General features: G+C 40.3%; 1 protein-coding gene across 1 annotated transcript in view; it reads left to right on the top strand.

The window, feature by feature from the left end:
- LOC126281199 (E3 ubiquitin-protein ligase listerin) overlaps window positions 1-26,904 on the top strand; it is a 133,845-nt gene that overhangs the window by 19,731 nt on the left and 87,210 nt on the right. The window contains exons 4-10 of the mRNA XM_049979927.1: window positions 869-984; window positions 7,001-7,181; window positions 13,711-13,884; window positions 17,833-18,023; window positions 19,462-19,597; window positions 23,072-23,812; window positions 24,737-24,947. Coding sequence (XP_049835884.1) covers window positions 869-984; window positions 7,001-7,181; window positions 13,711-13,884; window positions 17,833-18,023; window positions 19,462-19,597; window positions 23,072-23,812; window positions 24,737-24,947 — 1,750 coding nt within the window. The remainder of the gene's footprint in view (window positions 1-868; window positions 985-7,000; window positions 7,182-13,710; window positions 13,885-17,832; window positions 18,024-19,461; window positions 19,598-23,071; window positions 23,813-24,736; window positions 24,948-26,904) is intronic.

Below are 26,904 nucleotides of genomic sequence, written 5' to 3'. Positions count from 1 at the left end.
AACTTTGGTCATTAAAATTGTTCTTTCCTGGGAAAAGCAGTTAAAATTTACAGCAAATCTCATATGTTAATTATCTATTTAGAAACTAAACATATTTGCAGTTTGGTTGGGCTCTTAGATAATGAGTAATGAGACAAAAAAGGTTTAGGTTTAGCACAATATGTTGGGAAGCTTCCCATAGTTGGCCCCTGTCATTTCTACCGAGAAGCTGGACATTTTGCTGTGTGATTTGTCACTTCTTTGGACTATTGGGAAAATTGCTCAGAAAGAGGTTGGTTGCAATGCAAGAGCTCCATGGGAAGTTGTAAAAGTGTGGTTCCAAATGCAGCTGTATTAAGTTATGTGGACAGTGTTCTACACATATACTCTGCAAATCACCGAGATTATATGTTGCACCACATAGTAAGACAGATTAAAAAGTTTCTTCCTGTTCCATTTATCGATGGAGAACAGGAGAAAGCCTGCTAATAAGCTACTGTACATAGTGCTATCGAGGTAATTCTATCTTTATGGTCACTACAGGACTGATATGTCGGCTGACGAATTTGTGGATTCTGTGTTAAAAACCAGTTCTCAAACATTTTTAAATAGGTTTTTAATGAGAGATTATTATCCCTGGGGCTCAACACTGAACCAATGTGAAGGTTATATTTTGTTATCGAAAAGTTCCATCCCATCTATTTTTCCTTTGTTCTATAATTTGTTAGATGAATAGCATGAATTAACTACATGCTTTCTCTCTCGCATACAGTGCAACATGAAATGTATTGTCAAAACTTTATTTCAGTATTATTCTTTAAGTTATAATGTCAATGAGAATGCATGTTTTATGGCCTCTCATTTATGCATCATATTTTATTTGTTTTAGGATGCTTTTCCACCAAAGAAGATGATTGAAGCAATAATATTTTGCCAACAAGAAATATTAAATTACATAATCGATAATGTCACTGTGCAGACTCCTCAGACCCTGAGTAACCCAAAGTAAGTGAGCTACTCATTTTTATTCTTGAAAAGGGCGATTTCTGCCGCTTATGAAACTCGCTTAATGAATAACATAAATTGAATACGTAATACACATTTAAAAACATTTATAGAAATTTTTATTTTATGCATAATGTCTCTGAAGATCAGATATTTAGGTAAACACTCCAGGTTTGAATATCAAAAACTGTGAAAAGGACAGATTCCTACTCAGTGTAAAGATGCAACATTGAGTTGCATGCAGGCTCCACAAAAAGACTGTTACATACAAAGCTTTCAGCCAAAGCCGTCTTCAGAAAAGGAAGGAAAACATACACATCCATTCATGCAAGGAGGCACACATGAGTGCTATCTCTGGCCATGTTAGTCAGACTGCAACTGTTACATTGAATGAAAGCAGCAATCCGGAGTGGGATAGAGAAGAGGGAGGGATAACAGAGTAAGGGTGTCAGAGAGAAGAGTGATGTCTTGCAGAAAGTGGAAAAGGTTGGTGGAAACATTGGCAGACAGTGAGCACAGTGAGGGAGAGGTGACATGAATTGGGAGTGATTGGCAGGATGTGGAGATACTAGGTTATCGTAGATTGAGGCTGAGATAATTTCAGGAGCAGATAATGTTTTGTAAGGATACTGCCAACTATAGTTCAGAAAAGTTGATGGTGGAGGGGATGATTCAGATGGCCTGGGTTGTGAAGCGGCCATTAAAAGCAAGCATGTTATGTTCATCTGTCTGTTTTGCCATGGGGTGATCCACTCTGTTCTTAGCCACAGTTCGGCAGTGTCCATTCATCCTGGCAGACAGCTGGTTGGTAGTCATACCAATATACAAAGCTGAGCAATGGTTGCAGCAGAGATGACATGGCTTCTTTCACAGGTGGTCCAGCCTATGATGAGATAGGACACACTTGTGACAGTACTATAACAGGATTGGGGGTGTCTTGCATTTGAATCTTCCACTGGCATATATGATCCCTGTGGCAGGGGGCTGGGATTGGGTATGAAAAATGGAGGAGATCATGAAACATATGTAGATATTGTCACTGTACTAGCATGCAACACATTAAAATACAGTAGTGCTACTATTACAGTGAAAATACACGTGGTATGGTCAGCGTCATAAAATTAAATGGAATGCATATCAAACACCCAACAGCACAACTGTATCGTCAAAGTTGACATGCCCTCTAGGAGGCTCGCCACTCTTTAGCGAGTTTGTGCTTGGCCACCACAGGGCCCCAGCCTTTGTAGCATTTTTTTTCCTTTCTGTGCTTTATGTCTATCCTCTTGCTATTCTTTTCCCCTTCACTTTTGGAACATGTCTGGGATATTATTGGGAATGTTCTGCATTGTCTGTCACTGATGTAAGAACAGTCTCACCTATGTTATTCGCTCTATTTTCCTTTCCTTGTTTCCCTTCTCCTCTCGTTCCTCCACTTCGGCATTTGAGGTTCCTCTTTTTCTTCATCCTCCCTGTGCGCTCCTGAAGGACAGCCCATGTGTCTGACGCTTAACAGGCGGCTGGGTAACACAGAATAACCGGTCCCATGTTGACAGGTAGGGTTTGAACGTACCCTCTGGTACTGGCCAAGCCCAGAAGGGGCAATCACCTGAGGTGCAGACTTCCCAAATTGCCATGTTCACAATCGGTGTCTACAAAACATAAACATAATGAGGCAATGATTCAAAGACTATTCCCACTGCACCATGTTTCCTCATGGTCTTATGTCCTTTGCCACAGTAAATCCATTTATTATTCAGAAAGGTGTTGATCCAGTTGCCGGCCCTATGAAGTCCTGCTCTCATTTACGGAATGGCACTTTGATTTTGGAGACTACTTCTGATTCTCAAGCACAACAATTGCTTGAAGTCTCACTTCTCCACAGCTACCCTGTTCGTGTCAAGGCCCATAGAACTTTTGAATTCTTCCTGTGGTGTAATTTACACCAGTCTGCTCGATGGTCTAACTAAGATCGAAATTCAGTCTTACCTCTCTGATCAGGATGTTGTTGCCATCCATTGCGTAATGAAATAGGTAGATTCCTCCTTAGTGCCCACCCACATTCTTTTTCTCACCCTTGATAGAGTGGTGCTTCCATCCGAGATCAAAGCAAGCTATGAAATTATCACAGTTCGGCCATACATTCCGAACCTGGTGCGCTGCTACCAGTGTCATCGTTTGAACCACACTAGAACGTCTTGTTGACATCCAGTCAAATGTGTAACATGTGGTAGGGATGCACACAAGGGCTATTGTCCACCTCCTGCCTGCTCTATCAAGTGCAATGGCGCCCATGCCACATCCTCATGGGATTGTCCCTGTATCTTGATGAGCGGGCTGTCCAAGAGATTGGGGTAAAGGAAAAAGTGCCTTACGCCGTAGCTCGCAGATTACTGGCTAGTCGCAAACCCAGCATTCTTCTGTGTGGCACCCATAGTTCTGTTCTTTTTACCCCTTGCTCCGTGAAGGATGTGCCCACGCAGACATGCAACCACCAATTCAGCTCTGAGGTTGTGAAATCGCCCAGTGTCGAGGTAGCGTCGCTATCTCCCCCGTCCAGCTGTGCAACAAGCCGTCAGACTCTCGTCTCAAGGGGCGAAGCCACCAGCTGCACAAACGGCAGGCCGGAGAGGACAGTAGGAGTACTCCCGTGAAGACTTCGTCCGTCCCTCCAGCCAAACAACACTGGTGTCTTCCTCTAACCAGTAAGGCTCAAAGAAATCCACCAAAGGCAAACGGTCTTCTCCTTCACCAACTCGAGAATCTTCTTTGACGGTGTCGCCCAGCTGGCCTCTGTGTTGCTGGTGCACACTGCCAACTGTTTTTTAGCATTAGAGTCCACAGACTGACCGCACAAGCAAGCTGATGCTTCTGTGGACCCCATGGAGCAGGATCCTTCTGCTTCTGTGCCCTGTAGTAGCGACTCTGCACCAGCGGTCACTCGGCAGTTGCCGAGGTGCCACCCCCACATCTCTTCCTCATCATGACTCTCCTCCAATGGAAATTTCGCGGACTTCCACAACTGTTTTGAGCTTTCACATTTCCTATCGATTCGTTTTGACCTTTCCCCGAGGTCAGCATTCCATCTCAATGGGGTATCATGCTGCTCAGACAGGATGTCATTCATAGTCAGACCATCTCCCTGATTACCGATCTTCAAGCTGTTGCAGTCCGCCTTTTCTTTCCCACCTGACTTTTTTCCTCTGATGTCCCTCTGTCATTCGATGTCACCATGGCAGACTTCCTTCAGCTTATTGGGCAGCTACCTCCCCCATTTTTGCTAATCAGTGACTGTAATGCGCATCATCCTCTTTGGGGTTCTCCCAGGACCTGTCAGAGAGGCGCCCTCTTGGCTGACCTTCTTAACGAACCTAACCTCTTCCACCTTAACACTGGAGCACTCACTTTCCTTTCTGACTCCTTGCACACCTATTCCCATTTGGACCTATCCTGCACCGCCCAGCTTGCCCATCATCTTGAGTGGTCCATTCTTTCTTACACCTACTCAAGTGACGATTTCCCGTGTGCTATCTGGTTGCTGACTTCTACCCCATCCGCGTGTACGCCCAAATGTCAGCTTACTAATGCTGACTGGCAGCGTTACACTTGCCTGGTGACCTTCGAAAAACAAGATTTCCCCTGTTGAGATGGCCAGGTGGAATATCTCACAAATGTTATCCTTACTGCTGCAGAATGTCAAATTCCTCGCACTTCCTCTTTACCATTTCATGTCCCAGTCCCTTGGTGGACTGAGGCATGTCGTGACGCAATTCGTACGCGGAGTCATGCTCTAAGCATTTTTAACTGTCATCTTATCGTGGCAAACTGCATTCATAATAAACAGATGCTTGCAAAGTGTCATCATGTTCTTCAGGGCAGCAAAAAAGTTTGCTGGATTTCATTCACTAGTTCTTTTAACAGTTCCACCCCATCTTCTGTCATGTGTGCCAACCTCTGACGGCTCTCTGGGACCAAGTACTATTTCCCAATTTCTGGCCTGACAGTAGCAGATTATGTCCTTGTGGATCCTGTTGCTATCTTCAACACCTTTTTGCTGACGTTTCAAGCTCAGAATTGTGAATGCTACAATGCCGCCTTTACTATGAGGGAGTTGGATCATGCTCCCAGTTCCTCCTGATCCTCCGCCCCAGGGCCCGTCGCCACCCACATTCAGATGTTGCAGCACCTTTGTCTTGTGGGCATGCACTTTCTGCTTAACACGTACAACCGCATCTGGCCAGAGGGTTTATTTCCCCGATGCTGGTGTGAAGTCATTGTCATACCCATACCTAAGCCTGGTAAGGACAAAAACCTTCCTTCTAGCTACCACCCCATCTCTCTTACCAGCTGTGTTTGCAAGGTGATGGAATGTATGATTCATTTCCAGCTGGTATAGTAGCTTGAGTCTTGCAATTTACTGATGAATGCACAGTGTGGGTTTTGAGCGCAGTGTTCTGCAGTTGACCATCTTGTTACTTTGTCCATCTATGTCATGAATGGTTTTCTGCGGAAATCCCAGACTGTGGCCATGTTTTTTGATTTGGAGAAGGCCTATGACACCTGCTGGAGAACCGGTATCCACTGTATTTTTTACACATGGGGCTTCCCCACTTGGTAAGTCTTGGAATCTTTGTTTTTAATATATTTTTCCCATGTGGAAGTTTCTTTCCATTATATATAAAGATTCCAAGACTTACCAAGCGGGAAAGCGCCGGCAGACAGGCACAATGAACAAAACACACAAACACACACACAGAATTACTAGCTTTCGCAACCGATGGTTGCTTCTTCAGGAAGGAGAGAGAAAGACGAAAGGATGTGGGTTTTAAGGGAGAGGGTAAGGAGTCATTCCAATCCCGGGAGCGGAAAGACTTCCCTTAGGGGGAAAAAAAGGACAGGTGTACACTCGCGCGCGCGCACACACACACACACACACACACACACACACACACACACACACACACACACACAGACATATTTTTCCCATGTGGAAGTTTCTTTCTATTATATATATAACTGGCAGTTGCTTCGTCAGGAAAGAGGGAAGGAGAGGGAAAAATGAAAGGATGTGGGTTTTAAGGGAGAGGGTAAGGAGTCATTCCAATCCCGGGAAGAGGGAAGGAGAGGGAAAAATGAAAGGATGTGGGTTTTAAGGGAGAGGGTAAGGAGTCATTCCAATCCCGGGAGCGGAAAGACTTCCCTTAGGGGAAAAAAAGGACAGGTGTACACTCGCACACACACACACACACACACACACACATCTATGTATGTGCGGATGGATATGTGTGTGTGTGTGCGCGAGTGTACACCTGTCCTTTTCTTCCCCTAAGGGAAGTCTTTCCGCTCCCGGGATTGGAATGACTCCTTACCCTCTCCCTTAAAACCCACATCCTTTCATTTTTCCCTCTCCTTCCCTCTTTCCTGACGAAGCAACTGCCAGTTGCGAAAGCTCGTAATTCTGTGTGTGTGTTTGTGTGTTTTGTTCATGTGCCTGTCTGCCGGCGCTTTCCCGCTTGGTAAGTCTTGGAATCTTTGTTTTTAATATATTTTTCCCATGTGGAAGTTTATATATATATATATATATATATATATATATATATATATATATATATATGTGGCTGATCACAATTCTAATAGGACAGCAAAAAATTATCTTCACTGACTTGCTACAAAAATGTGCCTGCGAAAGGGTAAAAGTGATTCTTTTCTCTGCATCTACACCCTGAGTGGAACATATTAAACTTCATCCTGAGTTAATGTTCATAGGAACCAGTTGTAGTTTTATACAGTATCATAAATGTTGTCATGTAATCCTACTGAGGTGTTGTGGTTAATTTGGAATCCTTGGCTAACACTCTCATTGATTTTGTTTTTCTACCTTCCTTTTGGAGTGTTTATTGTTAATATTGTGCAAAAATAATCTCATTACTAGACGATAACTGCAGAAGGACATTGTTTGTGGAGAGTGCAGTGTATTGTATGAATAGATATGAGATTAATGTGATGCATGTTTATGCAGGACATCATCTGCTGAAGATATGGAATCCAAATATCAGAGGGTACTTGTGAGCTCCTTACAAGGATATGCATTATTTCTACAGAAGATGCCACCAGAGCATCTTGAGGCTGTAAATGATCTCAATAAAAAACTTATTTCTTCCAAGAGGTTCTGGAAGCTGGCTTCACATAAAGCCCCACTGGTATGCAGTACTTCGTGTGCAGTCTTAAATTATAATTGCATTGAATTTTATATTACTAACTGAAAATTAAAAGATTAAGAAGCATGTATCACTACTTGGTTAATTGTCTATATGCATTAATTTAATTTCGATCAGATGCTGCACAGTTAGATATTTTGATTATCTCACATTTTCCCAACCCAGAATGCTCCCCATTCCCACTACTTCTAGCTTACCTGAACACTAGTCTCATTTCACATAGTCATGCTACCACTAATAATTTGGTTTGGTAAATTTGTAAGTACATTTATTGTGACTAAAGGTGTTAATTTGGACATACAGCTGCAAAACTTTTGGTGTCAGATGGGAACACCATCAAGAGGTACTCTGACAAACAAAGATGCTATTGTGTGTGTTCTTTGTGTTCTCTTGAGAACACGCACGTCTCTAGGTTCAACTACATCAAGATTGTGTAAAAGGAAAAGTTGAATTCTGAAACCTGTTAAAATCATGAAGTGACAGGTTTGCAAAACATGGATGTAGGTGTAGTACTCGCCTTCATGAGAGACAAGTTACCATAAAGTGTTGATGTGTGGTAGAACTGACACAGTCTCCTCATTGTTTTGACCCTCATTTCTTGAAGATATTGGCACTGAGTTATAGATGCCTTGTTGATCCTTCCTTTCCACCATTAAACAATAATCTTGTTTTTCTCATCATATTTCATAGAAATGACCACAATCACGCAGTAGTAGTTCAGTGTCTCTTTTTGAAAGGCTGGCTAACATAATTATGGACTTTGCACATGTGACTGTGGTTAAGATCTTGAATACTTAGTTTTGATAATGCCGCAAGTCAATTTATAATGCTTAAAAAAGAAAATTCTTCTATAACCTAGCTCTACAGTCACAACTGGCTCAGCCTCAGAGTGTATGTATTGACATGCATTCCGTGTTTAATTTCTCTAGTTTAGTTATTGAAATTCACTATGTGTGCGTTTGTGCATTTGTGCAAGTGTGCACTATTTTGCATGAAACTCTTCTCATTTGTGTAGTGCCTTATTGTCTATGCTACTGACTATGAACCGGCGACAACAAACAAGGAAGAAACAGTTCTTTCTCCTAAAAGCCCAGTCACATAAATCTGCCATTTTTATGAGAACAAATTAAACATACAATTTTCCTTGCCATCAAAACCTATACTTTTGAAATGTTATCTACTTTCTGCACAAAGGAGATGACATATTGATACTTTTGAGGCACCAAGGTTTAAAGTGAACACATTCATATGCCACGATTACAGTGTAGACAGTTTTGTTACTCCAGAATGACCAGTTTCAACAGTCTTATGCTGCCATCAACTGATCTTATGGAAGTTGCTATAAAATTGCCATGTTACATTATGTGAACTCAAAGCATAAAAGGCACTCCCGACATGTACTTGTCTTGATAAAAATCCAGCTGATAAAATACACACAGTGATAAAAATCACACAGTTAAAATCCTCGTTTTGTCCATGCATACTGGTGACGTACATGATTCTCACAAGCTTGCATCACAGCACTATGCTGCCAGCAGTGCCCATGCCAGTATTCTTGTATTTTCATTGCTCCGGTATAGAGTGTAAGTGTCACACACTCTTACATCAGCTGAGGAAATCTGCTATTGTAGAACATTGGCTTGGCACCATCATCATATGGAGTTCAACAAACTGAGATTCTGGTGTGCACCTCCAGCTGTTTGGAATAATGTCATTAAGTATGCAGTTGAGATTAAATTAACATTTCACCTCATAAATAAAAATGGAGGTTTTTGCTTAAATTCTGTTTGGTATCCTGCTCTCTCCCAGATGAAATAACAAAGAGAGAGATTTAATGCTTCAAGCTCACTCACTGATAATTCATACTAACTATTGATAACTTCTGATGTGGTCATCTGTGGTTGTGTGGTGTCGTTCTGCATAAGAACAATGTAGGAAAAGATAGATTGCTACTTACCATAAAGAAGACATGTTAATTTGGAGGTGGGTGCAATTAAAAGACACTTACATAAAGCTTTCAGCCACAGCCTTCATCAGTAAAAGAGAAACATACACCATTCATACACACAAGGAAGCACACCTCATGCACATGACTGCCAACTCCGGCAGCTCAGGCCAGGATGCAGCTATCACCTGGGAAGCAAGCAGCAGTTAGGTGGTGGGGAAGGGAAGGGATAGTGTGTATGGGTGGGGGTAAAGGCAGACACTGTCTGGCAGCGCATGCAGGAACTAGAATACCAATGGGCACAGTGCCAGTAGGTTGTGGGTAAAAAAAAAGGAGTGGAGTGGGGAAAGATGGGAGAGTGCATTGGCAGAGGGTGGAAGACAGGAATTGGGGGGGGGGGGGAGATGATAGGACAGAGAGGGTGGGAACTGTTGGGTGGAGGGCGTGGGGACAGTATTTTATCGTAGGTTGAGGCCAGAACAGTTTCAGGAGCAGAGGAAGTGTTGTAACAATAACCCCCATCTGTGCAGTTCAGAAGGAAATGTGGTGGTGAAGGGGAGGATCCAGATGGCTCGGGTAGTGAAGCAACCACTGAAACAAAGCATGTTGTGCCACAGGGTGGTCTACTTTGCTCTTGGCCAGTTTGGCAGTGGCCGTTCATTGTGGTGGACAGCTGGTTGGTAGTCAGGCCAATATAAAAATACAAATGATTGCAACAGAGATGGTAAGTGACGTAGCTGCTTTCACAGGTAGCCCAGCCCCTGATGGGGTAGGATAAACCTGTGACAGGACTGGAGAAGGAAGTGCTGGGTGGGTAAGTTGGGCAGATCTTGCACCTGGGTCTTTCGCTGGGATATGATACTTGTGCCAAGAGTTTGGGGGTTGGGGCTGGCATAGTGGTGGACTAGGATGTTGTGGAGGCTGGGTGGGAACTGGAACATCATTTTAGGAGAGGTGGGAAAGATCTCGGGTAAGATGTCCCTCATTTCAGGGCATAAGCCGTGGTGGAGGATGTGGTTCAGTTGTTCCAGTCCAGAGTGGTACTGGATGACAAAGAGGGCACTCCTTTGTGGTTGTTTCTTGGGAGTGGTGGGAGGATTGAGGGTATGAGGCGAAAAGGCATGGGAGATATGTTTTTGAACTAAGTCTGGGGGATAGTGCCAGTCTGTGAAGACCTTGGTGAGGACACTTAGCATACAGAACACGGGAGTTCTTGTCACTGCAGATATGCCGTCCCCGGGTGGCCAGGCTGTATTGGTGGTTGCTTGCCGATGATGCTGTGTTGTACAGTAAGGTGTCGAAGTTGAGTGACAGTAGGAAGATACAGAATGATTTAGGCAAAATTTCTAGTTGGTGTACTGAATGGCAGCTAGCCCTAAAAGTAGAAAAATTTGAGTTGATACGGATGAGTAGGAAGAAAAACCTGTAATGTTCAGATACAGTATTACTAGTGTACTGCTTGACACAGTCAAGTCTTTTAAATATCTGGATATAACATTGTAAAATGATATTAGGTAGAATGAGCATGTGAAAACTTTTAGAAAAGAGTAAAGAAGACCAAACATAGGTTGCTGGTGCAACCTATTCTTGAGTATTGCTTGAATGTTTGGTGTCTGTACCAGGTCAGATGAAGGAAGACATCAAAGCAGTTCAGAGGCAGACTGCTAGATTTGTTACCGGTAGCTTCGAACACCACATAAGTGTTACAGAAATGCTTCGGTAACTCAAATGAGAATCCCTGAAGGGAAGGCAAAGTTCTTTTTGAGAAAAGCTATTGAGAAAATTTAGAGAACCGGCACTTGAAGCTGACTGCTAAACGGTTCTACTGCTGCCAACATACACCGTGCTTGAGGACCATGAAGATAAGATATGAGAAATTAGAAATCATAAAGAGGCATGCAGACAGAAGTTTTTCCCTGCTGTATTTGCGACTGTAACAGGAGGGGAAATGACAAGTAGTGGTATGGGGTACCCTCCGACACGCACCATTCAGTGCTTGTGGAGTATCTATGTAGGTGTAGATGGGAGGGATTTTTTGGTGTGAAGGGGATGACAGGTGTCAAAATGCAGCTACTGTTGGTAATTGGTGGGTTTAATGTGGACTTAGGTGTAGATGGGGCCATCAGAGAGGATGACGTCAATGTCTAGGAAGATGGCACTCTGGGTTGAAGAGGACAAGCTGAAGTGCATGGGAGAGAAGGTGTTGAGTTGGTGAAGGAATGAAGAGAGGGTGTATTGGTTCTGAATCCCGATCATGAAGATATCAATGAAACTGAACCAGATGAAGGGTTGGTGTTTCCAGAGGCTAGCGAGGTCTTCTCTAGGTGGCTCATAAACAGATTGGCATAGGAGGGTGCCACATGGTTCTCATGGCTGTGCCACAGATTTGTTTGTATGACTTTCCTTCAAAGGAGAAGTAGTTGTGGTTTATGATAAGGTGAATGAGGTAGTGGATTTGGAATCTGAAGGATTGTTGATGTATAAGGATGTGGCATCAGCAGTGACAAGTAGAGATCCAGGAGGTAAAGGGGTGTTCATGGTGGAGAGTTGGTGACGAAAGTGTTTGATGTCTTTCATGTGAGAGGCTAGATTACGAGCAGTTGGTTGGAAGTGTTTTTTAGTGAGAGCCGAAATTCTTTCAGTGGGGACACAATAACCAGCCACAATAGGGCAACCAGGATTGTTGGGTTTGTGGGCTTTGGGGAGCATGTCATAGAAGTAGGAGGGGAGTGGATTCTGGAGAGAGGTTCTACTGCTGTGTACAGCAATTCTTTTTCCTACTGAAAAGTTAGTGTTTTGAGGAAGGTACCTGGGGAAGGATTGCGAGGCTACGTTAGAGATTAGGAATTCCTGGGAGATGACTAGCGGGTGGTTAGGTGGGATGGGGGAGGATTGTGGATGCTGGTATGAACTGGAAGTGGCAAGGGTTTAGTTTTGGAATTAATTTGGTTTTGATGGGCGGGATTGGCAGTAAAGAAGTGCTTCCATTGCAGGGATCGGGAGAAGGAGAGTAGGTCCTTGACAAGTCCAGCATGATTAAATGTGGTTGTAGGGCTAAAAGTGAGATGTTTGCATAGGGCTGAAACTTCTGTGGAGACGTGGGTTATGCTAGAAAGGTTAACAACAGTGTTACGGGAATGTTTTGTCTATGGATTTGGTGGAGAGTTGGTATGGAGTTTAGGGGGATGTGGCAACTTGAAAAGGTCAACTAGGTGGGGTTTAGATGCTACGAGGGGTGGATGAGGAGCAACACTGTGGGTATGATATGGGTTGGATAGTGGTGCCCTGAGGCGGCAGTAGGATTTCAACAGAGTGAATAATTTATAGAGGTGGTATCTGGAATGCTCCTCCAGGTGCTGGAGAGCAAGGGATTCAATTTCAGAGATGTGATGTATGGAGTGGGGATTGCACAGTAATAATATCTTGTAGAGGGAGTAGAGGTGGTTCTGGCATGCCTGTGACATGCAGAGGTATTTTTACAGTACCAGGTTTGTGAGGGCCAAGGATTAGTTGAATCTGAAAAGGTGAAGTAAGCCATATTAAGGTCCTTGGTTAGCATACCCATAGCTGCTGAGCACTTAAATTCCATTGTACAGTGCTCTCTAGTTAAATTTGTGCCTTGGAAATGATGTGGTGACCACCTGTAGAAATGTTGGTGGTTGTTGAAGACATTACTTGGGTGTCTTCTTGTAAATTATTTGATCGTATTGGCCAGCATTTTTTATCTACCCTTGCCAGAAACCCTTGTTCAGGAGAACACTCTGTCAGTTCCAGTGCACATGAGTTTTGGCAGTGTTTCTACACTGCTTGAATTTGGTATTCGCAAGTAAACCACTATGCTTGTTTTTACTCTGGTGTAACATTCAACACCCATGTTTCATCTCTGGTGACAGTAAGAGTGTGAAACTTCTCATGTTTCTTTTAATATCTTGAAGATTATCAATGTTGTGACTATACGTTTGGTTTTGAGTTTGTGTGTTTTGAGCAGCAGTGAGTAAAAAATCTGGGGAATTGATGAGAGCCCTAACTGTGAAGGATGGGTTCTGTGAACGTGCTTGTCACACATTTTTCACCAATTCCGCTGGCACCGCAAGTGGTTGACCATTACAGTCTTTACCGTGCATGTTAGTGATTTGCCTGTGTCATCCTCTAACCATTCTGTCTGTCATAATGTGGCGCAGCTGGCAGTGGACCTCTGCTGGAATTTGCTTTTTAGCATGCAGAAATCTGATAATTGCGTGAAGCTCCCACCAGTTTCTCCTAGCACTGTGATGTGATCACTACCATTGTAACACTGAAAGTGCACCACATTATTGTCCCCTGTTCCCTCTCCGCTACCTCAAGGGTGCGCTCCACTCCAAATGCATGTGCCATTTTTGGAGACTATTAAACCTTAGTTTCTGGATAATTCTCCTCATTCCAAATTATCAGTGAAAATCTGATAAAATTTTGTTTTGCAGCATATGGTGCACATATTAAAACCAGATTTTTTTTATATAAAAAAAAGGGCTCTGTGGCTTGTAATGAATACTTGTTAGTCAATCTGTGCTAACACTGTGTTTGCAGGTACGGAATGCATGGTTTTCTGCACTTATTGCAGTATGCCAGAAAGCACCAAACCTTCTGGAAAACAACGGCAGCCAAGTTACTGTAGCAGTGTTTGGGAAACTTGACGAGACTGACCCAGTCGTACTACCCGCGGTATGGGAAGCAGCGCTGCACGTCCTTACAGTAGTGCAGGTCTGTATGTTTTAGATATATTGTCCATATGCTCTGCCTTACAAGTTAAAAAGTGGTCATGTAAAATAATGGAAGGCACCGAATGATTGATTGGCTGGCATAACAGAATGCCCAGAATTCTTGAATGAGCATTATTGCTACTTCATTATTGCCATCAGAACTTCTACTTTATCAAAATTTTGATGAAGTAACAGTCAGCATTTTTACACAGCATTTAGGATTTTAGAAGACATTAGTTTTAAATTATACACCTCTCGTTTAGAATGTCTACTGCAACAATGTTTTTTATGAAGTGGAATATTGTTATATGAGGATGATAATTTTGTGAATCTAGTTGAATTTCTCAGTAAGTTTATTTCTCAGTAAGTAGGTTAAATAAGTAAAGAACATGAAAGATTAACATAATGGGGGGAAATAATATGAGGGCATGCTGCAAAGCAAAGCCTCCAAATTTATGTGAAAACTCTTAGAGCTTTTTAAATGAAATCAGAGTTATTAACATGCTACATGTGAATTTTTCAACATAGTCACTCTTGTGATAAACACATTTCTCCCAATGAGAGACCAGTTTGTTGATACGGTCACTGTAGAATGTTTGACTTTGTTATTGAGGCCACAATCTTATCTCTGCTTGCACCGCTTCATCACTATCAAAGTGAAGTCCTTAAAGGTGTTCTTAAAGTTTTGGAAACATGTGAAAATAGAATGGGACCAAATCGTAACTATATGGAGGATGATTGATGAGAGTGAACCCGAGGCATGGGATTGTCGCAGATGTTGCAGTATTGGTGTGTGGTCTTGCATTACCATGCTGAAGAAGAAGGTGCCCCACATGTGGAAAAACTCTTCAAATTCAAAACTTGATTCACACACTGTTTCTCATGCACTAATATAATTTCATTACCCACCACTATGCCACACACCACACAATTTCAAATCCTCCAGCAGTAAAGAGTTGCAACTTGCATCAGTGAAGTGGGTTAGTTGCCCAAGTAGTATGCATGACATGTTATACTTCAACCATTATTGAAAACAAAATAAAACATTCAGACATTACTTTTCAGCATGCCCTTGAAATAATTCTGAAATTTAGTAACAAGGCAGTGTGTCTCCTGTTAAATATAATTTCTTTGAAATAGTACGATGGAAATTTTAGGATGCAAACAAGAAACAACTCACCTGCAAACACTAGCGGGTGATGCATAAACATATGTTGTGTATGTGTTTGCTTACATACACTACCTGATAAAAAGTTTCCCAACAAGGTGGTATTAGCCACTAAATGTCACACAAGGTGGACCAGCCAGTATAAAAGGAGGTGGAGAGTATTGAGTTATCAGTAGAAAAGCAGTAACAGCAGAGTGAATCAGTCGGGAGAAGTCAGTGACTTTGAACATGACTTGTATGTCATCGAAGTAACAAATACTTTAGGGACATTTCAGCCTTTCTGAAACTGCCCAAGGTGTCTGTTTGTGATGTAACTAGAAGTGAAAAACATAGAGGAACAATCACAGCCAAACCAAGACCAGGTAGATTTCATGTACTGGCAGACAGGCACTGTCGAGGGTTGTGAGATATGATTGTAACAAATTGCACAAATCTGTGGAAAGAATCATTTTTGAGCTCCAAAGTGCTACCAGGAGATCAGATAGCATAATGAATGTGTAGGGAGTTTAAAATAATAGGCTACAATGGTCAAGCAGTTCCTTATAAGCCATACCTTTCTGTTGCTATCCCAAGCGACATTTGAGGTGATGTATAGAGTGACGCCACTGGACAGTGAATGACAGGAAATGAGTTATTTTGAGTAGTGAATCACATTATACCCTGTGGCAAAATGACTAAAGGGTTTGGGTTTGCTGAATGCTTGGAGAATGTTACCTGTCATCATATCTAGTGCCGACAGTGAAGTAGAGAGCAAGTGGTGTCGCGGTATGGGGGTGTTTTTCATGGTTAAGGTGTGATCTCCTTATTGAGCTTAAGAAACTGCTAAATATGAGAGGATATGAATACCTTTTACGGCATTGTGTACTGCGTACACAGTGTAGAAACAGTCCAGAGACAATGAGTGATTGTTTTCAATGAGTGATTGTTTTACCCTGACTATGGACCCTGTCATCTGTGAGGCAATAGTTTCTGGACAATATCATTCCTGAAATGGACTGGCCTGCCCAGATTCCTGACCTGAATCCAATGAAACTCTTTTGGAAAGCATTAGAATGTTAACTTCACTACAGACCCCAGTACCCAACATCACTATTTTCTCTGCTTTCAGTTTTTGAGGAAGAAAGGGTTACCATTCTTACACTGACATTCAAATGATCCATCATAAATGTGAAGAATGGACACGCCCTATATTAATCTCCACTAACAAATGTCTGGATACTTTTGATCAGATAGTGTATACTGTGAGGAAGAGTAGTAGCTCGAAAGTTAATAAGAATTGTTCAGTGAAATATGTTTACGTGCCACCCATGAATTATTTGTTGATGAGCGCTTTCCTTACCTCAGTATTGTGTTCTTAAAAAGAGTACAAAAATAATATGTAAGATGACATTGTAAGCATTATGAAATCAATATAAAACATATAATAATCAAATCCATGTATTTACAGGTTTACTACCTCATTTATTTCTTTTACTTAGTTTGTATCTAATCTACAAGAATTAATGCAATAATTAAATTGACAGTACATTTAACTTTTGTGTGATAGCATATTATGAGTCTCGTATCATGTGAAAACTGCTAGTTATGTTTACTATTGACTGCTGTAAGTTGGGCAGCTCGAGTATCATATTTTGTGTGACCTGGTCTTCTGGGGATATCCTGCTCACATCAGCAACATTTGAAGGTGTGGAAGAAGGCTTTTTAAGTGGTTTATGGGGCTGATAATAGTTATTCTGTCTGTACCAGATCTAAAATAGTCTTATTGCGAATGTTTATTTCTACAGTTTAATGAGGTGCTGGAGGAATTTCAACATCAGTGTTATCTTTCCATAAAAGACCACTTTTTGCTTTTTACACACAGTGGTAAAACTGTTGGTCAGACAATGCCTTTTATAGCATAACACATATGTGTAATTTTGATGTTATTTCTAAAGATATTCACTGCACTGCCTGTTCTTCGTACTTTATAATTATCCCCTTCCTATTTCAGATTTTTATCTTAGAAATCCCAGCTCTAATCTGGATTATCTGAGCATTAGAGCCTGGCTTTCATTTGTTTGTTTACAACATGCTGCATTGCACGCTATTTGTAACCCTGCAGGTATGCATTTGGTTTGTGTGTGTGTGTGTGTGTGTGTGTGTGTGTGTGTGTGTGTGTGTGTGTGTGTGTAGTGTAGTGTAGTGTAGTGTAGGGTTTTTGTTGTATTATGGTGATGATGAGGAGAAAAGGAAGAGGGCGAATCCCAGTGCCGGGACATAGCTTACTCCTCATGAATAGCACCAAGGGAGCCACCAAGCTTAACGCCCCCTTTCAAACGGATGGGTCACCGTCAACAGTGTCACATGTGCTCAGTTCATGAGAGACTGTGGAGAGGTTTGGTATTTAAATCATGGTGTTGGCACAGAGTCTAGTGATCAGGAACTCTACGCCAGTACCTCTTCTCGCCCCCTTGCCAGCCAAATACTGATAGTGAAAATTTTTTTTCAGCACCAGGATTTGAACCGGCTTACCCTCGGGTCAAGCACCACCGCACAGGTGTGCTTTAGCAACCTTGGTCACACAGGGGGGGGACTGGTTCTTGTTGTGATTTAGATACATCAACTCAAAATACAAATTATTACTTTTTGTAATGTTGATTCCACAAGCTATCTGAATATTCCTACTTGAACAAGCAATTCTGATTGAGTGAGAACTTTTCTGTATTCAACTGACAACAAACTACAATGTGTGTCATGTCTAAATTACTGTATCATGTTAGTGTTCTGTTTTTTTCCTTGCAGAATTGTTGGTCACTAGTGGACACTGAAAAACTCGTATTTCCAAAACTATGGAATGTGCTGCGTGAAGGTGGCTATGGAAATGCAGTGACAATTTTCCCAAATCTGCTTCCTTTCCTTAGCAAGCTGCCTGCTTCTACATATGCAGATGATGGTGGCTTTTGTGAGCAGTTCTTTTCCAGTTTGCGGCAAGGGTAAAAGTTTCTTACTTTGTTTTCTAATTTGAAATAAACTAATGTGCCCAGAAATAGTCTTTTGTTAACTACCACCCTCACCTTTCTATAGTTTTAAGAGTATGAAACCCTTTTGTCCAGCTCTGCAATGAAGTTCACAACAATGTGACCCTTGCACAGTGTCGTCTTATAAGACTTTCCATTTGTGCCTCTTTCTCACTCACTCATTTTGAGATCATCTTATATCATTTCCAAAATCTACCAGAAAACAATGTTACATATTGTTATTAAGTATAATTGCTTATGTAAAATGTGATAACATAGGGACATTTGTTACACATTAAGCTCCTATATCCATGTCTATGTGAATTATTTTTGTTCCAAGGCTCCAAATAATATTTTACTTCAGCATTTGGTAGTCATATCTGGCAGACAGCTGTCACAAATGATGATTCCTGTCTTCCAGTAAGGATGACACTTTGAGTTGCAGACAGGCACAACAAAAAGGCTGTTACAAATTTAGCTTTTGTCTAAAGCCTTTCCAGAAAAGAAAACACACATACATTCACACAAGCAAGTACACCTCATACACATATGACTGCCATCCTTGGCAGCTTGGAGCGGAATGCATTGGTTGGCACTCCGATCTGAGCTGCCAGAGGTAGCAGTCATGTGTGCATACTTGCTTGTGTGTGTGTGTGTGTGTGTGTGTGTGTGTGTGTGTGTGTGTGTGTGTGTTTTTCTTTCTGGAGAAGGCTTAGGCCAAGAGCTAAATGTCTAACAGTCATTTTGGTGTGCCTGTCTGCAACTCAACATGTCATCTTTATGGTGCGTAGCAATCATCATTTTCCTAATATTGTTGACATTCCAAACTGTAGTTTCCATAGTTTGATTATTCCTACCTTCCTGTAGGTTGATTAATCCTGTCTTCCTGTTCTCACAAAAACCTCTTATCCATTGTAACTGATTCCTGTAGTTGTTTTTTCTGCTGTACGATAAGAATTTCTATTATTTCTGTAGCACATTGCAAAATACTTGAAGATATTTGAGAAATATATGAGAAGCATAGTGAATGAAAATAGACACTAAGTCTCTTTCCCCAAACAACCCAACCCAACCCCTTGAATCCATTTCAGTTATTAAACACAATCAAATTTTGTTTCAAACAAATACCTGAATACTATCAGTTCATAGAAATTATACTAAATTTTACAGCATTATATTTGTGAAGAAGTTTACATGATAGATGGTTGTGTTTAATTATATGCATTAAATACTTAACAGTGACTCTTGTAATATTAACTAAAAGCAGTATTTTACCTCATCAGTTACTGTAAGTCCTCATCCCAACAATTAACCCTCTCTCATTACTCTTTCCTCTTCCAAACCCTTCATTATCTTTTTTTGTACTGTGTAATATATAACGTAATCTTTATTTCCTTTATTTCCTTTCTTTCAGATTCAAGCAGAAAACAGTACAGCAGAGCATTTCAGAAAACCATGCTGTTGCCAAATGTTATATTGAATGTTTCCGCTACTTGATAAGCATGAAGAACAATGATATAGAATTTTGCAAATTGTTGCACAGGGAGCAGGTAAAGAACAATATAAAAATTGTGTTAAAACAACACTATTAAGGACCTCAAATTAAAATAAAAAGTGTCTAAATGACATTTTTCCAAAATATACCCAGTCATCAATATTCTTGTTTGGATAATCAATCAGTTTGAAATATTCTTGCACAAAAATTATCACTAATTTCTATGTAAAAGCATGTCCTTTTTTCTATATTAAACTACAACGGTAACAACATCATAAACAACAATTTGACATCCACTGTTACATAGGATTGTTCTGCAGACTTCTCCAGACATTCCACTCTTAAGCTATACACATCTATTTTGCACCTGCATGTTTTCTTTTATCATCTACACATTTTCCATTAGTTCATTGGCTTGGTCTTTCCTTGCCTTGTGAAATCCAATGAAGTACTTCCTTGACCCATTTCATTATCATTACAGTTATAATTACATTTTTCACTGCAGTTTGTTGCTTGTTATATTTGTTTGTCTTCCTTTGTCGCCCAGTAATGCTTCTAACACACAGTTCTGGTTTTTGAGACACTGTACTAACAATCAAGAGGATAGGAATCCAATTCCTTATTTGGACATGCAGGTCTAGGTGTTCTGTGGTATCCCTAAATTGATTAAAGTAAAGACCAGGGAGGTTCCTTTAAAAAGGACACATCTAATTTTTGTATAAAATGATTAGTAAGGAACTAATATTGGCAGCTCATCTGGTGAACTAAGTTGGAGCCCTAGTTGCAGAGCATCAGTAATGTATAACCTTTTTGATATTATTGTTATGTTCTGTCAAGTACCGATGAAGAATTTAAATAATTTGCTACCTAATGAACTGCCAGTGTTCATTAGAGAAACTGTTTGAATGTCCATTTTTGTGAAATTGATGGGAATAGAAATTTTACCAACAACTGTCTCCCAGTTCTAAATTTAATGATGTAAAAAATTACTGTTGTTCTGTGATCAGTTATATTGTACTGTAGACAGAAATTTTGTACAACAATGCATAAATGTGTTCAGAGTTCTGAGTAACACTGTATGTTTAAATATGTTTTGACATTACCCATGCCCATGCAGGTAGACTTACATATTATACACAGAAAATAATTCATCAAATGGAAGAATCACTCATAAATTGTAAAATTACAAGGAGGCAGGATGCCCAAGTACTTAACTTTAAGGAGGCAAAATTCCAAGTATTGCTGACAGACATATTTAAAGTTTGTCTGCCTAGGGACACACAATACACAGTTGGTGAGCATGCCCTACAGCAGAAAGCCTGCAACACACAAGGGCATTTGCATCGTCTTACCCCCGGTACTAGTTTTCCTGAATTCCAGAGATCAGAATTTGCTATGTGGTATATATCTTCGCCCCTCATCACCCTCTATATGTTAACCCTTTCACTGTGTGGTTGTGTATATATGTCATGCCACACTTCCCCACGTGTTCAGGACGTTTATATGTGCCTCACTTGGGGTTTCCTTCAATACTGTGAATGTCAGAATGCATCCTGAGTCACCACTGTTGCGAACGAGTTACTTCAATATCTGAGTGAATAGAAACATTTTGAGTATTCATCATGCAACATATGTGCCTCATTGTGTGCTGTCATTTGCAAAAAACTGATTTCGATATTTTGAATTGTTTATGAGATATGACGATTGTTATGACCATATAATGTGCAGGGACATGAATGGGTGCATTGCGTGCGACTGTCCTTTGGATATGAAATGTAATAATTCAGAAATGAAATGAAATATCCTACTCTCAGTTTTAAATAAAATTTAAATATCTTATCTACATTTCATTTGCTGAAATGTTTAAGCTAAAATCAGCAACAAACAAAGAAAATGCAAAGTGTTAATGACTCTGTAAAAATCTTTAAAATTTCACATATTATTTTACTTAATATGATGCAGCACAGTAAGTATGGCATATAACGAAAAGGAAATCAATCTTTTATTGAATGAAGATATCATACTGTAAGATGCGCAAAAACAAATTTTTTTCACGAAACAGTTCCTTAAAGACCGGTGAGAAGTATTTCATAGCAGATGACAAGCCCATATCAACAGAGCTGAGCACATCACACTTGACCATTCATCAGATATAAAACCCAATAACTCTAAAGTGAAACAAAATATCATTCTGCTCTCAGTTTTAAATAAAATTCTGATATCTTGTCTATACTTCATTCACTGTAATGTGTGAGCTAAAATCAAATATATGTAAAGTTTATGCCATGTGTTTTTACCTCTGCAAACTCTTTAACATTTCGTGCTGTATTTTACATAATTTGATGCAGTGCAGTAAGTATGACAGCTAAAGAAAAGAAATTCCGTTCTCTATTGAGGTTCTGCATGGAATGTGACAGGAAAGGAATATGTGGAAACACTGACAAGGAGAAGGGACAGGATGATAGGACATCTGCTAAGACATGAGGGAATGACTTCCTTAGTACTAGAGGGAGCTGTAGAGGGCTAAAGCTGTAGATCAAGACAGAGAATGGAATACATCCAGCAAATAATTGAGGACATAGGTTGCAATAGCTACTCTGAGATGAAGAGGTTGGCACAGGAGAGGAATTTGTGGTGGCCCACATCAAACCAGTCAGAAGACTGATGACACACACACACACACACACACACACACACACACACACACACACATACAAGATATTAGGTGGTAAGAAGTGAAAAAATAGTTTTTGAAAAATGGAATGATAAGTATTTTGTATCGGCCAGCACAGCACCAGCACTTGACGAGCAGTACAGCCATAATAAAATCTGCATCACCATGGAATGCAAAGAGCATGTCAAGTAGCAAAAGGATTAATGAACTTAACCTGTGGTTAGTGTAGTTAAGTCCAGGAACAGTGTACTGAATAGTAAATTTCCATCGTCAGAGTTCAAGAAAACTAGTATCCCTACTACTCCTTTTTTACATTTGGAGGATTCCATTAGTAATTACTTTTTATTTTTTTATCGCCATTTCTGTCCCTCTTCCTTTCTCCTTTTTTCTCAATTTGGGTTTCTTCCCCTCTCTTTTCCTCTTCTTCGTTGTACTATTCATCCCTCTTATAATTTCTCTTTGTCTTAATTGATCTTATTTTGCATCCTCTCCTCCATCACCTTTGAACTGAACTTCTTTTCTCCCCTCGTCCTTGCAGCAAGTGGGACCCTCTGAGTACGACATCTGAATGACCTGCTCTTCCTTGCCAACCCTCCCCAAGAAATCCCTCTTTCCTTCCTGAGAAAGTAACTGACTGCTACGAAAACTGAGTAGGTTGTTTAACTTTAAAATACATTTAAATATACTGTTTAGGCACGTGTGCATATCACCGGTACTCAGTATTTCATCCTCTGAAGGTAAGTACTAGTCATTCATTCCATCCCCGTCAAATTTCACTAAAGTATATTTCAGTTAAGTCAGTGTTTAAGAAAATTGTAGGTCGTAATTGATATTTTTTGTGATTTTGTTTTGCAGCTAATGTCTGTCATTGAACTTGCCTTAACAGAACGTACAGTTAACTGTGGAATGCTATTCAGAGAAGTTTCAAATCTCATTCATCACTGGAGCAGGAACAGGCATATTGCTTTGCACGCTGAACTGCTAAGTTTGTTTTGGTGTGGACTATCAGAAATGTGCATGAAGATACTGAAACCTACAGGGCATGACTCAATGCAGCCACAGGAAACCCCAGCAGAATGGAAGGTGGACCGTGTTGTGGACTTGTGTGCTTTGTTAAAATGTCCCGCTTCTGAGATTCCAAAAAGTGTTTCAAAAGTTAGGTTTTCATCTAAAGAAATAATTGACAATGAAGTGAGTGAAAATGAAACTTGTGAAACTGACGATCAGGTATCATTAACTGTTTTCAGTGAAGATCATGCTGACGAATTTACCAAAGAATTGAGTCGTTTGAGCTGTGAATTGGCAACTGTGTTTATTAATGAGTTGAAAGAATGTTATGTTTCTGCATATATTAAACCCCTGAAAAATTTGGTGAACTCTGCACTAAGCAGTAATGACTTACTGAATGCTGTGGGGAGTGCTGACCAAAATGAAGAACAGAAAATACATGAACTGCAAAAGCTTTTGGATGAAACGTTCTGTGCTTGGTTGCAGGACAAAGCGAGGTGCTCTGAAGCTGTTGTCGAATTAATATTTTCATTATTGATGCATGTTTCCACCGAAATGAAGGATCGAGTTATTCACCGTTTGTATGAGGTATGTTTTATTCCTAATTTTCTTACCATAGTGTTTGAATTTGAAATTAAGCCTAAGACCAGACTTTACTCTTTCTTGATCTTGGGGACTAAAAAAAAGTCACTAAAACAGAGCAAAATTTTACTACTTCAATTTATGGAAGCATCCGAATGCCACACAGGAATGGCCACATAAAACTAGATGTAGGAGAAGGAGATGCCACAGTGAGATTCATTGGAAGAATCTTAAGGAAATGTAATTAGACTATGTAAGAACGAGCTTACAAATCTCTCAATCATTCAGTTCTCAAGTAATAGTTGTCATTGTGAGACCCTTATTAGGCACAATTAATGGAGGTGGTAGGAAAAGTTGAAGTAAGGGTGGCATGTTTTGTCACAGATTCATTTAATTAGCACAAGAGTGTCAAATAGATGCTGTGGGAGAGGTGTTGTGCATTGTGGAGAGATTTCCTGTTAAACATTCTAGAGCATACATTCCAAGACAAGTCGGGCAATGTATTACTTGTTCTCACATACATGTTACTAAATGACTGTGATGATTCACCATTAGCAATATGAACAGAATAGGTGTGAAAGTGTAGTGCTAGCAGATGTAGCCTTTACTATTCACTTTAAGATGGCATGTGGAGTATAGGTGTGGATGTAATTGTATCCAAAAATAACGTCCTGTGTGACACCAGAGTACAATGTGGCTGATAGTTTTCTGCGGGATGTCTCTGCAATTAACATGTACCAGGTTTGAAGTGACACTATTTTGTATGGCTGTTTTGTTTTGTTACTCTGTTTCAACTTTTTATGTTCCATTTAGTATTCAAATTACATTCTTTCAGTACTTTATATATTGCTCCACAAATTTTATAACTATCATTTAGTTACAAGTGGAAATAACAGTCCTGCCTAATACACCATTTGATATATCTGGCAGATTTCTGAGTCCCACAGATCAGTGCTTCTGTGGCTCCTGAAGATGTGTGTCAAACACGTTGGTGATAAGGATGTAATTTACTTTATTCGTGGAGAGAAGATGAGTGGAGAACTTGTTGCACTTTCTGGAGAGGTTTCATCTTGTTCTGATTGTGATGGTGGGGATGCCCTTGAAATTCTTCGTTTCTGTCTCAAGACTCCAGCCATTGCAGGTACAACTACATTAATATTAGTTTATAAGTTATTTTAATTAATATATATCTTTATGTATGAGACAGTACACAACACTCAAATTAAATGTCACAAAGAAAAAGCCTTTTTAATATGAACAAAAATAAGCCAGTTTTCTTGATTGTATTTTTAAAGAGAAACCCATGTTTAGAATTATAGTAATCACATATGCTCTTTTCTTCATGAAACATACAAACTTTGGTACAAATTGTTCAAATGATAGACAAAGCCAGTAAAAGAGAAATAATTGTCATTTGGCCACAGGATGTCACTTTAACCAAGCTGGTGCTGTGATGTTATTGTGGCAAACATGTGAATTTCCAGAGATACCTGCACCACACACAAGAATATCTGGATGCAATAGCATTTTAGATTGTGTTGTTACTATAGGTGAAACATGACGTCACCATTTTTAGCAGCAGAATTGTCTTGGATATGTATGTCCAGGCAAGTACAGCATGCTGTTATTCAATTTTTGTTCAAAGAACATCCGTCGTAAAGTGAAATTCATCATCAAATTCAAACTGTGTATATGGAAGCATGCTTCAAATGTAGCTGTGTGTAAGAGTAGTGTTCCCGATTTCAGAGTGGCTGACAAAGTAAAGTAACATATTTCGTGTGCTGTCAAGTGCTGTGCAATGACTTTGGATATTTTAATTTTTTTCTGTGAAGGTACTTTGACACCTTTGTAATGAACAGAAAGGCTTGCATGCAGAAGCTTCTACATCTGATGTGATACCTGGATGAAACAGCATTCTTGGACTGTGTTATGGCTATAGATCAAACATGACATCACCATTTTCAACAAGCTACATAAAGTGTGTGTCAGTAATGGAAAGGTCCATTTCTGCCTAGGGCTGTGAAAGCACAGTCAACTCCTGTGGCTGGAAGGGTCATGTTGAGTCAGGGACTATTGATTTTGGAGTGAATTCATGTCAGGACTACACACAACTTTCTAAGGGTTGTTAAAAACAAGTGATCTGGCAAGTTGTTACAAGTTGCAATTTTGCTTCATGATAACCATGCACTGACAAGGCAAACCAGGATGGCCTACAGTCTTTCTAATTAGATATATTGCATCACCCTCTATGTAGTATGAATCTCTCACTTTGCAATTACCATGTGTTTGATTCGTGGACGAAGGCCCTGAAAGGTCATCACTTCACCTGCTGTTGAGTAGCGTCAAATGGAGTAGAAAGTTTTTCCTTCTTCAGGCTTTGACCTTCTTCAGAAAAGGTATATTACAGAAAAACAATTGCCATATTGGGAAAGTTGCTTAAGCAAGGGGAGTGATTATCTGTTAGTTGAGTAATAAGTTCACTGTTTTTGTTCCACTGATTTTTGTTGATTTCAAACTAGTTTTCAGCTTGTTGGGTCATCTTAAAGAAACAACTGACTAGCTTCTGGAAGGGTCACGAGTTCTTAGGTAACCAAACATTGTGTAAGCAAAGATACAATCCACTTGCATAGAGTGTTGTGCATCAAACTTGTTTCTTAATGTTGAAATTACCCTTTACCTAATGGGCAATATTAAGCACAATAAATTATTAAACTAAACATTATTACAGGTTAAATGGTTATAATGCTAAAGTCTGTGAGCTTTTGACATTGGGTGAGAAATTGTTAAATTGAGCTCTCTCCTGAATGAAGACAACTCCATTGAATTATTTGTTGAGAGGTGCTTTGAAATTGAAGGATGAAATCTTATGGACTATCAAAGCAGAGGCAGCTTTCTGCTAAGTGAAAGCTGCCATCGCCAAAGCTACACTGTTAGCACATCCTGTCACTCAGCCCCCCCCCCCCCCCCCCCCCCCCCCGACTTTGGTGATAGATGCATAGTTAACAGTGATAAGCACTGTACTACAGCAGCAAACAGAACAATGTTGGCAACCTCTTGCCTTGTTTTAGCCAGAAGCTTTCACCAGCACAATGAGGCTA

Source organism: Schistocerca gregaria, chromosome 1, assembly GCF_023897955.1.
Source record: "Schistocerca gregaria isolate iqSchGreg1 chromosome 1, iqSchGreg1.2, whole genome shotgun sequence".
Taxonomy (NCBI): domain Eukaryota; kingdom Metazoa; phylum Arthropoda; class Insecta; order Orthoptera; family Acrididae; genus Schistocerca; species Schistocerca gregaria.
This window is presented reverse-complemented; position numbering and strand designations above follow the sequence as displayed.